General features: G+C 37.2%; 1 protein-coding gene across 2 annotated transcripts in view; it reads left to right on the forward strand.

Annotated features, from left to right (window-relative positions):
* The window catches only part of cfdp1 (chromatin remodeling protein CFDP1), a 39,697-nt gene that overhangs the window by 24,705 nt on the left and 1,071 nt on the right, over window positions 1-13,921 (forward strand). Inside the window, exons 6-7 of one of the 2 annotated variants that reach the window (XM_088006641.1) lie at window positions 8,627-8,752; window positions 13,568-13,726. In XM_088006641.1, the coding sequence (XP_087862767.1) occupies window positions 8,627-8,752; window positions 13,568-13,726 (285 nt within the window). The remainder of the gene's footprint in view (window positions 1-8,626; window positions 8,753-13,567; window positions 13,727-13,921) is intronic. The other variant, XM_088006642.1, reaches the window with a different exon arrangement.

Here is a 13,921-nt window from a genome sequence, read left to right on the forward strand (position 1 = left end):
CGACTTTTTATCGTTTTTGGGGAACCAATAAGCATCCTTAAAATGACTGGGGAATGCCTGGAGTACGGCAGCATTTCTCCTCCGGGGCTGCTGGTTGAAAGCGAACGGCGGGAAGAGCGCTGAGGTGAGCGGATAGACTGAACAGGGCAGGCGGCTGAGTAGCTGATGCTTACCGTGTAAATGTAGCTTTACCGACGAACCGCACAATAAATTTCATATCCCGGTCTGAAGAAACGGGTGGCGGAGCGCATCGTACATGGCTGGTAGATGAGTTTCTGAGTGTGACCAGTGAAGGTGTCGTAAATATCCCGTATTGCTTCCCCCCGTGTTCGTCCCCCGGTCTAACGGTTCGTCAGTCCGCTGGTCTATTTCCTCCCCTCCACCCCATCTTACGTTCTTCATTCGCCCTCTCCTCCCACTCCAGGCGGCATTTCCCATATTTTCAAACCCAAAGCGTGACAGGTTAGGTGGCAAGGTGAGTTTAATTAATCTATTAAACTCACTGAAGATGAATACATAAACTAAAAGCTGGATTGTAGACATTTTTATAAGCATATTTGTGAGCCTGCCTCTTTGTTATTAAATTCAATATAATTTCAGATTTTTCTATAACTTTTCTTCTGGTTAACTTAGAAAGTGAGCTATTATTGTTACAGGTTAGTTTTCTAAACTACAATAAAGCAACTGTTAGGGATGCTCAAATATGAAAAATTGGACTGATATTGATATCTGATAGTAACACCGACCGGTATTATGCCAGATTTACCAATATTTCATTTTATAATTTTTTTTATCCGATTACTCGATTAATCGTAAGAATAATCGATAGATTACTCGATTACTAAAATATTCGTTTACAACAGCCCTAGCTAACATTACAAAGAAAGAGAACATAGTCAATGTTATTTTCTCAACGAAAATGTAAAGTTAATTAATAAGACACATACCTCATATGTATTAGATGACAAACTTCAGCTTCTTTTTAAACAGGAGGTCTGGCCGTTATAACTTGTATTAGGTAGGCCCCACCATAGACATAAATACCTAGACACCTCATGGAGCGCTGAGTCGTACGTAACGGCGTCCGCCATCTTCTATGTGGCAGCAGAGCGATCGGAGCTCATTAAGACCTGTGCTGTGTGGACTTATTTCAACCGTTTTACGAAACAAACTGGATTCATTGGCATTACCTTTCACAGGTAAGGATGAAAGATCAGAATTACTTGACTTTGCATCCAGAAATTCGCTTCTAAACAACCGAAAAATATTTCCTATGTAGCTAAATTGGCCCGAAATAACCGCTGATTGTTAGCGTAGCAGCTAACGTTTTCATACTGTTTTCTAATGAGAGAGATGATGAAAACCCGCTGTTAGAGGAGAAGTTCACTAAAGACCAGGGGATTTAGTGAGGAAAGATCAGTTAGGATCAGAGCTGGAGCTGCTGTTCTTCAGTCTCTGTTTCTCAGCTCAGCTTCACCATGTCGGTATTTAGCTATAAAGATGCTACGAGTCAGAGCCCAACATGCTGAAAATGTCTTTTTCTGAATGTGAAGGAAACATATTTTCTATTACACTTTTGGATAATTTCTCTTTTATCCTTGGCTTTAGCCTGTGAACCAGGATGTCTCAGAAGTCATTGGAGTTCTCCCAGTGACTGAAGGGCAGGGCTTCAGCAGACTGAAGCCCTGCCTTTGGCCAGTGTTCCCAGTATAATAAATAAATGTTTTATTCTTTCACTTTTTGTGTATTTTTAAATATCTCAACCTGAAGTATTAGTGTATTAATACAGCTTATGTAAAGAAATAAAACAAATTTATTCTGCTAGAATTATTTTCACTCTTTGCTGTCAATAGCAGAGTTGACATACTTTGCTATTGAGTATGTCAATACTCAAAAGCAGTATTGACATAGCAGTATTGACTATTTTCAGAGAAATATTTTTCATATTTCTCTGGAAAAAAGTAAGAAAAATATGTAGTTTAGTATTTGACAATGACTGATTTATAAATCAAAAGTAATTTCTCAATGACTAAAAAATAAATACAAGAAAATTATTTGTTTCTTGTCTTGAAAAGTTAAATGTACATTAAATTATGGAATTATGTAAATATATTCTTTAATAAAACACTGTAAAAATGTGCCTGTTCATCAGTGTCAATATAAAAATTATCAGAATAATTTCTATCAAATAAAAAGATTGTGCTCTTTATTCAGAAATGTCCCAAAACAATTAAATAATCACATCAAAAGTTAGAAACTCTATCTTTAGCAATTTCTTTGATTGCCAAATATATTAATGTGTGTGAGAAAGTGCGTCAATGACAGCTATTAATTTAAAATACTTTGTAGAACGGCACTTTCTGAAGTTCGGTCCATTGTATTAGCTTACTGGCTCATATTCCACATTCAATATGGCGGACGCTGTTGCGTATCGCAGCAACTGGTCGACCCGCTCCATGACATGGCCATTTGGAGTGAAAATAGTCTCAAAATATCTGTGCGTGTGTAAAAAGATTTGTGTGTGTGTAAAATGATTTGTGCGTGTGTAAAAAGATTTGTGTGTAAAATGATTTGTGCATGTGTAAAAAGATTTGTGTGTGTGTAAAATGTTTTGTGCGTGCGTAACAGGATTTGTGCGTGTGTAAAAAGATTTGTGTGTGTAAAAATATCTGTACGTGTGTAATACTGGATTTGTAAATCTTAAAAATAAAATAAACCTTCTCCTATGCCTATACATGTTGAAAAAATACGCACAAATCACCTGGTACGCACACACAAAACTGCATTTACACACAGATCCGGTTACGAGTGCACAACTATTTTTGAGACTCATTTCACGCTTCCGGGAGCTCCCAGATTTGTGTGTAGATGGTGCGTTTACATGCTAGTAAAAGCTGGGACATCTGAGTTTTTCTCAGAGTCTAGTGTTTTTATCCTCTGACGTTTCTCACTGTGCTTGTGCCGAAGTGGCAAATACTTTAGTTCGTGGAAAATGGAATATATCAGCACTTCCTTTTAATATCCTAAAATTATTTATAGACATATTGTGCATTTTTGAGAGGTACAGGTGACTAAGTGGTCTGAAAAAGGACCACTGGGTGGCGGAATGGTTCGCTGGCCGGAAAAATAGCCAGGCAAACCCAGAAGCAAGACGGAGCGTCCCGGTGGTCTGTCCTCTGAAGTAAGTAGGAGCTAAACCTGCAGGCTTTGCCCTCCGATTATAATGACACATGGAGTAATTATAAATGATTTCAGGTTACGTTTTATATGTCTGGTATTTTGATACTCTGCCCTCCTCATATGTTTCTGTTAGCGGGAGCTAATGTTTATGTCAGCTTTGCTACTTTAGCTGTTAGGAGCTAAGTCCGTGTATTTTTATTCTCATTCTGCACAGTTTGAATCTTTAATCCATAAAAAATTATCTCTGTGTGGTTCTTACAGTATCTGTTTTGCACAAAAGTTTCCAATCACATTTCTCAGTCAAGTTGCTGACTGATATTTGTATCTATAGTTTGTGAGATATTCTGATTTGCCTTTTACTTTATTCACTAAGTGAATATAATTAAGTTAAATAAATTGCCTTTCGATTCTAGTTTATTGACTTTCTGTGTATAAATAACATTTATATTTATCTGTACACAGGATGAAACAGCTGACTGATGGATCGGGTTCTGGTGTTATTTCACTTTCTGGAGGATCAGGATCTTTCAGATCTCATCTACCTTCTGATTCGATGGAGCTGCTGCAGGAACACACTGATCCTCTAACAGGATGCTCAGATCCAGGCATCGATGTCTGGTGTCCTGCAACATTTAGATATGTCCTGGTCCAACACACCTGAATCAAATGGCTGCTTAGGACAGTCAAGTCCTCCAGAGTTGTGCTAATGACCTCTGACCTCATGATTTGACTCAGGTGCATTAAAGAATAGACATCTAAAGATTGGAGGACACTCCTTATGAACTGGAGTTAAAGCCCTGTTGTACAATTTTCACTTAATCGTAATTACATTTATTTGCGTACAGTGGAAATTTTACCTGTGTTGAGGTAGATGAGGAGGTTACATAGCGTCTTTACTTTAAAACCATTTTGGTTTCCATTTGTTGAAAGTAAATTACAAACATTTAGCCATAGTTTGACCACTGCTTTATGACAGAAAAAAAGTTTGATGTCACAAATATATGATTTTAATAGAGCCATCATTCAATTTGTACTGTAGAAAGAAGATGACAAGTGTTTCCTGAATTAACTTTAATGTTCATTTCACTGCACACAAAGGACAGATTAAATATTTAAGATTGCAACAAATCTGTTGAATCTTTAACAAAATAGGTTCAGATTAACATGGGTGGATTCACAGCTACCTAAAGTTAACAATGAAATGTCTTCAAACTTACATGGATGTTCAAATATTTACTATAATCAATTAACAAAAGAAAACACCATAAAGCTGTGTATTCAAATAAGACCAAGGTCAGTCTGTACAGATTGAGGATATACCATAACATCTACCAACAGAGCAGGTTAACTACTGTAGTTGTTTGAAAGGCATCTTGGTTCAGTTGACGGCTCAGTTTGAAGCTTCAGGTTTTGGTGTTGAACCTCCTAGAATCTCAGCTGCTGCAGATTGTCTGAAGATGCAGAGAAAAGTACAAATAGACAGTTAGTCTACAGCTATGTTGATTTTCATGAACAGCTGATGCACTGACAGACCTGACTGTGACAGAACATTACTGAACCTAAAAATTACTTGAATAATCACAATGTATGTAGAAATTTTTCTTTTTATGTTGATCAAATGTTTTACATTAAATGTTTTGCTGTGAAGGCTATGTTTGCAGTGGTGCTTTAAATAAATGCATAAAATATTTATTTTCTTATGTATGTTTTTATTAGCTCTCCATTGTGTCATAATATCAATCAAGAAAGAAATTTACTGCTTGTGAAAATCTAAACCATCTGAAAACATTTTACCATCTACATTAATCAACTTGAAATGAAGACAAACAGGAACAGCAAGTTTGTCCTGGTTTGCAGACGAGGTATATATTTGTTTAAGGGCCGATGAAATGGGGTCCAGACACAAACACAGTTTAATCTGAAGATTCTGGAGGATGTGTGAATAGGTCTGTTACCATGAAAAAAAAATTACTGTATGATAAGTTGTTCCAAAGTTCTCAACAAACGATAATATAGTTCTTTTGAGACCATTTTTTAAGTTATATAATGGTAATGGCGAAATAATAATGCAAGAACACATTGTCAAAGGTCATTAAACTTTAAATTCTAACGAACATTGAACACTGGAACTGGAAGACATTTTTAGTATCCAGAATAAATAAAACTAATGAATTTTGAAGTCTTTTGAAACAAAATTGCTTTTCAAAATAAGGTCTAATTGAGACCAAAGTACCAAACTGAAGACTTTTATTATCCAGTTTTTGGTATAAAGAGAGAAAAAAAGAGAAACAATAAATCATGCCAATGGAAATGATTTAGTTTGTTTTAATTTATCATCTGATTAATTGATTTATTGATTATTCTGACAGGCCTATGTGTGAATGTTAGATCAAATCCTTAAGTATGTTGAAAAGTCAACATAAATGAAGTACCTTTCAGTTTGTTATGGTGAATAAAGTCTAGCTGCAGATGATGTTCCTGCAGGTCCAGATCTACCTTCATTACTGCTGAAGCAACAAAATACGGTTTCAGTGATAGTGACCAACATCTATAACTGCCATAATCTCCTGAAGATGCTTGTCGACTTCGGCATCATAAAACTTAATCAACCTGGGTTAAAGTTAAGACTGAAGACAGACTATCAAACTGTGTGACAGTAAAATCCACGCTTAGCTCCCAACAGCTAAAGTAGCATAGCTGACATAAACATTAGCTCCCGCTAATGTTTAGCGGGAGGAGGAGGGCAGAGTATCAAAATACCAGACATATAAAACGTAACCTGAAATCATTTATAATTACTCCATGTGTCATTATAATCGGAGGGCAAAGCCTGCAGGTTTAGCTCCTACTTACTTCAGAGGACAGACCACCGGGACGCTCCGTCTTGCTTCTGGGTTTGCCTGGCTATTTTTCCGGCCAGCAAACCAATCCGCCACCCAGTGGTCCTTTTTCAGACCACTTACTCTCCTGAACCTCTCAAAAATGCACAATATGTCTATAAATAATTTTAGGATATTAAAAGAAAGTGCTGATATATTCCGTTTTCCACGAACTAAAGTATTTGCCACTTCGGCACAAGCACAGTGAGAAACGTCAGAGGATAAAAACACTAGACTCAGAGAAAAACTCAGATGTCCCAGCTTTTACTAGCATGTAAACGCACCATCTACACACAAATCTGGGAGCTCCCGGAAGCGTGAAATGAGTCTCAAAAATAGTTGTGCACTCGTAACCGGATCTGTGTGTAAATGCAGTTTTGTGTGTGCGTACCAGGTGATTTGTGTGTACTTTTTCAACATGTATAGGCGTAGGAGAAGGTTTATTTTATTTTTAAGGTTTACAAATCCAGTATTACACACGCACAGATATTTTTACACACACAAATCTTTTTACACACACACAAATCTTTTTACAAACACACAAATCTTTTTACACACGCACAAATCCTGTTACGCATGCACAAAACATTTTACACACACACAAATCTTTTTGCACACGCACAAATCATTTTACACACACAAAAATCTTTTTACACACGCACAGATATTTTGAGACTATTTTCACTCCATATAGACATAATCTAAGGATAGACGCCTCATGGACCGCTCTCGCCTATTGTCGCTGATGAGATTTAGGGCGGCCATCTTGGAGCGGTCCACCACTCCACTCAGCGTTATGTGTTTAGCAGCACAATGACGTATCAGTGCATTTAATCGATCATAACACGATTTTTTGTTACTGGAAACCTTATCCAAATATTTATCAACGCTACATTTATAAACAATTGTATTTTTTAAGTATGTTTTTAATACATAGTTCAGCATATTTAAATATGTTTAGTGGCTATAACAATAGAATAGGAATCGAATATTCTTTTATTGATGTATGATGAGCATATTACAAAGCACACAGCCGTTCATAATTTATTTAATAAATTATTTAGTAATATCAATACATATTTATATAACTATGCAAACACAAATAAATAATGATTAATAATGACACAAATAAATAATGATTAATACTGAATAATATATATTGGATACATGTTTATATGTATGAATATACATACATATATATAGATATATGTATATGTTTTTCAGCCGACGAGTTCTAGCTTCAGAGTGATTCAGCAGCTGAGATTGAGTCCAAAATCTGATGCGAGATTCATTCGTGTTGTGCAGTGAATCCGTCTCTCTTTAAAGATATCGCTCTCTTCTTCCTCACATCGTGTCTTTGGGAAACCTTCAAAACAAAAACGGAAGATTTGGGATGTATCTTATTTTTCACCGAGTGAAAGAATTACATATAAATAATAGTTTTTACCACCTGTGTAAACTTTGCTGGTGAATGTTATAACACATAATATAAGTTTTATAATATATGTTACATTGTTTCATTTCTAATGTAGGCTCTTGTGTCAGATAATTTTAGTCAATGTTAGAGAATAATTATTTTTTTTAGATTTACGGAATCTCGGTTAGAACCCCGGTATTACACCAAGCACTGTAGCTAATATTAGCTGGTATCTCACCGGTGGACATAAATACAGTAAAGTAATATTCTAATCACAAAATATACACAATAATATGTCCATCTTACTTGTGAAATGTTGTTTGTGGAGCCCTCACATCAATAGTCCATCGATTCGAACAACAATATCCCTCAGTGCGGCCGCCATATTTCCTGTGCCGGAACAGCCAATGCGGGCTCTACTCTTATAGTATGTCTATGCTCCATGAGGCGTCTACGTATTTACCTGTGGGCCCCACAGTATGGAAGAGTTCTTCTTCACCAACACACTGCACACCTGTTCGTGCACTGCTGCCTCTCACGCGTGGAGATGGTGTATTGCAATACTCATGCAAAGTTCATAAGTGCTTTGTAGATATCTTGCTGTAAAACTTTAGGATCAATTAAATTGAGAAATTTAAGACTAAACAAAATGGCAGAGCAATATAATATTACCACATAAAGCTAATTTTTAAAGTTTAATCAGTAATACTTTTATAACAAATTTATGTCAGATGATGATTAATGTCAAGTTGTCATAATGAAGACATTTTGAATAATGTCAACTTTGTATTAAAGGTGTCATAATTTACCGAATGACACTTTATGACAACAGTCATAAATATTCATGAAGACTTATTGATGTTCATGACAGGTGTTGTGTCATGTTTCTGACAGTGTCATGTCAGTCTCATTCCACCCCTTCAAATAAAGTTTTACCAAATATTTTTTTTTATAAAAGTTATATGCTGCAGCTGTAAGTAATCAGCATCCTGAAGAAGCCTATTACTAATAATTGAATGTTATGTAAAAAAGACTCAGCGATTCAGTGATGACTAGCTCTAGCTCTCTCTCAGTGCGCCCTCTAGTGGACTGCTATCTGGTGACGAAACACAGAAGCAGAGTCAGTATTCATATGCATTTTCTGTCTTAGGGTGGATAAAGAAGTATCAGCTGACTCCAGGGAAGCTAAGAGTTATCTGAAGAGTCAGAGCGCTCACCAGGAGCAAGATGAAGAAACAAGCTCATCTCACACACAGTCATCTCTTCCTGGACCCAGGTAAACGCACACCTTACAGTATGTTCTGCCTCACCAAAATATATTTAAACATAATCAACAATTGCATGTTAAAAAAAATAATACTAGGTGTGCCTCAGTTTGTCTCTAAATAGTTATTGTCTAGCTAAAAGCAGAGATAAAGATTTACTCAGAAGCCTCCAGGTATCTTACTCGGTGTAGAGATACATCTACGTGTTTGCTCATTATGCATGCGCAAAAAGAAATGCTTCATGTCTCAATCATTATTAAAATGTTGGTCTAAAAGTCATAGCATATTATTTATGATTATATTATATTAAAAAATTTTACTATAAGAGCACTTATCTTCCCAGACAATGGTCTAATTCCCTTAATTATTGCTAATTGTTAAAATAAGTTTGAAGATTATAATTTAGTAGAAAACTGTGTATTTCAGTCATTGAGTTTGACTGTAAAATTTTAACACTCAGTGCGCCCTCTAGTGGACACATTGCGTACAAGAATAGATCTTTATTTTTATAATAGCCAAAGGTGTTGTCATGGGAAGCACTAATTCATTACTCAATCTTCCCTGCCGTTTTATTTTACACTGGCACATAAATGTACTTGAGTAACTTTTTTACAGAAAATAGCAATTAAAGCAGTTTGGCCAAATGTGATTGGGCCATTTTTATCTGTATTTTTGTCTTTCTTTTTAAATCAAATTTTATTTGGTGACAATAAAATGCAAAAAGAAAAACACATATCCTAATGGAAGTATTACTATTAGCTCATGAGTAAATGCAGTGACAGCACACAAACCAATGCTGTTACCCCTTATCAAAAAGGCATATATGTGGTAACAGTACATGATGTTGACATGCTGTTAGCGTGTAGTTTGCACATTAAATATTGATGAAATTTTAACGCATAAACATGCCAAATTTTTCGCTATGCTTTCATAGTATACACCATAAAAGTTAAATAAAATGTTCATGCCTATTTGTCCTGAGAGGCTTTCATATTTGTAATTCATTTAATTTCCACAGTGTTAAAGGGAAGGGGGATGTGCACATCCTTTTTCCAGAGAAGAAAGCTCTGGCAGCAGAGAGGAAATGGGAAATAGTTCTGTAGCAGAAGGGAACCACAGTGTTCACAGCCCATTTCCTGTCTCTGTCTGTCTGTCTGTCTGTCTGAGTGCATGGGTGGGTGTTCGCCAGGGATGGGTGGGGTAATAGTGGTAAAAGAGTGCAACACTCAGGAGTGAGTAACTAGCCATTATAACAAATCCTCAATTGAGTTCAGCCTTCTTCCACACAATCCGATGGAGATGTTATAGATATAGAATATTAACAGTACAGAAGAAATTTGTAGTTATTTGTAGTCATTTGTAGTTATTAAATTAAACCTTTAGGAGAAATTAATAATAGATCCAAGTGTTTTTTTTGTTGTTGTTTTGTTTTTTGTTTTTTTTTTGGATAAAATGATGGAAACGGTCCGAATACCTTCAGATATTATGGGTACAATATAATACACATAATATTACATGTGTATTATGTCATAATACATGTATATAATATATGTACTCGGAACTGAAATGTTCCAAGTATAACATTTCACTGATACTCATCAGTGATTAGCGTTGGACTCAATCTGCAGCGTATTAGCAAGACTTCTTGTTGCTGAAGAAGTGAAGCTCAGTAAAATAGCAGCAGCACATTTAGTATTAGAAACATTAAACTGGATCTTTTATGATGAACGTTTAATCTGTTCTTTTGAAACTAAACTGCAAGATTTCCTTGATATTTCTTTTTTCCAGCTACAGCTTTGGAAAGATATCAAACCTATTGATGCATCCACATCAAACAGGAGCGTTTGCATTGCAACATTGCAGCATAAAAGGTGCAATGTTGATGGCATAGCAGCTTTTAACACTTAGGTTTTGAGGGAACATGATTAGAAGATTGAAGAACATGATTTACAAAGAGAGAGTAATTAGATTAGGCTTATGTTTAGTGCAGTGGCAAACCAGGCATCAGCAAATTATAATCTGAGTTTATTTCTGCACAGCTCTCATGGTTGGATGTCATTTTAATATGCCAAAATAACTACTGTGAAATGATTGTCAGTAATTAACCAAGCAGAACTTTGTCATGCAGCATGAAATTACAAGGCCCATCTCCTCTTATGTGTTATTATTCCTTCATAAAGTGATTGATTGGAACTAACTTTGATCTGCAGGTTCTCACAGCAGAAGCTTTCATCTAAACATGACTTCAGCTGAGAGCTCTGTGTTGACCACAGATGTAACACACACTCTAAGACGTAGAAGTAAAAACTTAAATTGTGTTCAGATTTAGGTGAAGAATAGACTGACATTTTTAACTCCAAAATCATTTGATACAAGGTTAGATCATCATCATCATCATAATCATCATCAGGTGAGGTCAGCTCACTGTGAGCTCCACAAACAAAGCTCAACTATTAGGGCTGTTTGGCTCTCCTGTGAATGTGTGTACAGCGTCAGTCACAGTGTTGTGTTCAAGACCACCTAACCCGAGACCAAGACAAGACCAAGACCGAGGGGAGTCGAGACCGAGACAATACCAAGACTTTTGGGGTCCGAGACCAAGTCAAGACCAAGACCGAGGGAAGTTGAGACCGAGTCAAGACCAAGACCAGCTACAGCTACATGACACAATGAAATGTAAAATATGATCGAAATTGCTTCTCAAAATAATCTGAAAGATCCATATTCCCATAAAAACACCTAGATATTAAATACTTAATACATTTTACCAATATTAAATATTCCATTTCTGTGCTAAAATGTGTGATGGTCTCGTGCCATCCCTAAAAACATAACACCCTGGACATTTGCCCATATTGCTCATATAAGAAACCACCACTGTGCTGCACCATTAAACATAGCAATTGAGGCAATGCCCTGACGGTAAATAACGCTCAACTACGAACACTGACCAAGGAGCAACAAGCAAGAAGTAACCAAACAGAAGGCGCTCATCATGACTGTTTTCACTCTCTATCCCAGTACATGAAGACAGGTAGTCTGACACCATAGCAGACATTACAGCTGCCACTTTGAACAAAAACAATCAAAGAGTGCATGCTCTGCGTGCTCTTTCGTTCTTGTGTTTTAGTTATTTGTTAATTTAAATATCAACGTACATAATTAAATAAAATAATGATGCAGTGTACACAGAGCATTACAAGAACAAAGAACGGGTGTTCTGTCAGGTCAGATCGTCATACGCTTAACACGAACTCACGGTGTTCTGTCAGATCAGCATACATTGTCAGATAGTCGTATGCTTAGCTCAGACATTCATACGCTGTCATTATCATTTGATTTTATTTAATCAGCAACATAGAATCATGACGTAGATCATTATTAACAGTTGTATGGCATCCAGCTGCAGCCAGACCTGCTTTAAACACACTTTGAAACCATGACAACACATGTATATCTATCTAGTTATCATATTATGTCATATTATAAACAATTTAAGGACTTATTTTCGTCATAACTTGTTGCGTATACTGAACTGACAACTCCACTGACGGTCGGACTTCTTAATGCGCATGCGCTGGCATGGTACTCACTGCATATGCTATCCTGACAGCGTATGGTAATCTGATAGAACAACGGCTATATCTGTCAGACACGTCATTACCATAAGATTTCATTTAATCAGCAACACAGAATCATGACGTAGATCGTCATACACTTTGTTATTAACAGTTGTATGGCATCCTGACTTAGCGTTTAAGTGAGTTTTACACGGGCGTGTGTTGTAGCTGACTGCAGCTGCAGCCAGACCTGCTTTAAATACACTTTGAAACCATGACAACACATGTATCTATATAGTTATCATTGAAAACAAGTTAATGACTTATTTTCGTCATAACTTGCTGCGTATGGTGAACTGACAACTCCTCTGACGGTCGGACTTCTTAATGCGCATGCGCGGGCATGCGTACTAACTGCATGTATGCTATTCTGACAGTGTATGGCTATCTGATAGAACAACGGCTCTCAGCGACACTCCAGTCCTATCTAATAAGTAAAGAGACGAGCAGATGAATCGTACTGTTCCTGAATGTCACCTCACTATATTGCAGACTTTTGGACACAGCACCGTTGTCCCATATATGCGACAAGTCAGTCAACACCTCCGCACAATAATTAAGCGCAGTGAGTGACAACTTCACAATGATTATGTGTCTTTGTACACAGCTAGCTGTACAGTGTACAGCTAGCTTTGCTAACATCACGTCAACGGATCTTACCTTCTTTGAGCTACTTTTCTAAGTGACGAAAAAAGTTAGACGTTGTTCCCACCGTCTGTGAAAGCGAAGCGCTGCTGAGTTAGCTGTGGCCATCGGATTTCTTACTATTTATGCAGCGCTATTATATTACTGACGATTAGACAAACATTTTCTGCCGCTGAGAGAAAACCACTGTGCATGTCTCAGAGCGCCGCGTGCGAGTGAAAGGTGGGGAGGGGAGGGGGAGAGGGGATAAACACGTAGTTGCTTGGATTTTAATCGGTGCGTTTTGCATCCACTGAAAACAAAGATGTTAACAAATAAACTGGACAGTATGCTGTACGTTTAGTGATATTTTCACAGTTGCGGTCTCGACTGGTCTTGAAATAAAATGCCGAGTCCTCAGCGCCTGAGACCGAGACAAGACCGAGACCAAATGCGGTCGAGTCCGAGACGAGACCGAGACCATCAAAAAATGGTCTTAAGACCGGCCTCGAGACCAAGACCAATTTCGAGTACCACAACACTGGTCAGTCATCTCTACTCTCACTTCCTTTATTTCTGCAGTGCTAAGCGTCCAGCAGGTATGTCCAGTATCCTTAATCGTATTGGAGGAAAGAAGCAAAAAATGAGCACACTGGAAAAGTCAAAGATGGACTGGGATGCTTTTAAATCAGAGGAGGGCATCACAGAGGAGCTGGCTATCCATAACAGAGGCAGAGAAGGGTAAGAGAGCAGAGTGTCTTAGTGTTGAGACACTGGATGTCCCCGTGTCTCGGAGGATCTGCAGGCATCTGTCTGAACTCTTTCCTTATTTTGCATTTGATTCAGAGAACTGGACCAACTTATAGCAATTCAGACACATCAGATCATTTTATGTACATATTGCAGAGGGAGTTGTTTGAGGGAAAATAAGACAAA

Source organism: Poecilia mexicana, unplaced genomic scaffold (assembly GCF_051168715.1).
Source record: "Poecilia mexicana isolate PSO_F unplaced genomic scaffold, ASM5116871v1 scaffold_6, whole genome shotgun sequence".
Lineage (NCBI taxonomy): Eukaryota > Metazoa > Chordata > Actinopteri > Cyprinodontiformes > Poeciliidae > Poecilia > Poecilia mexicana.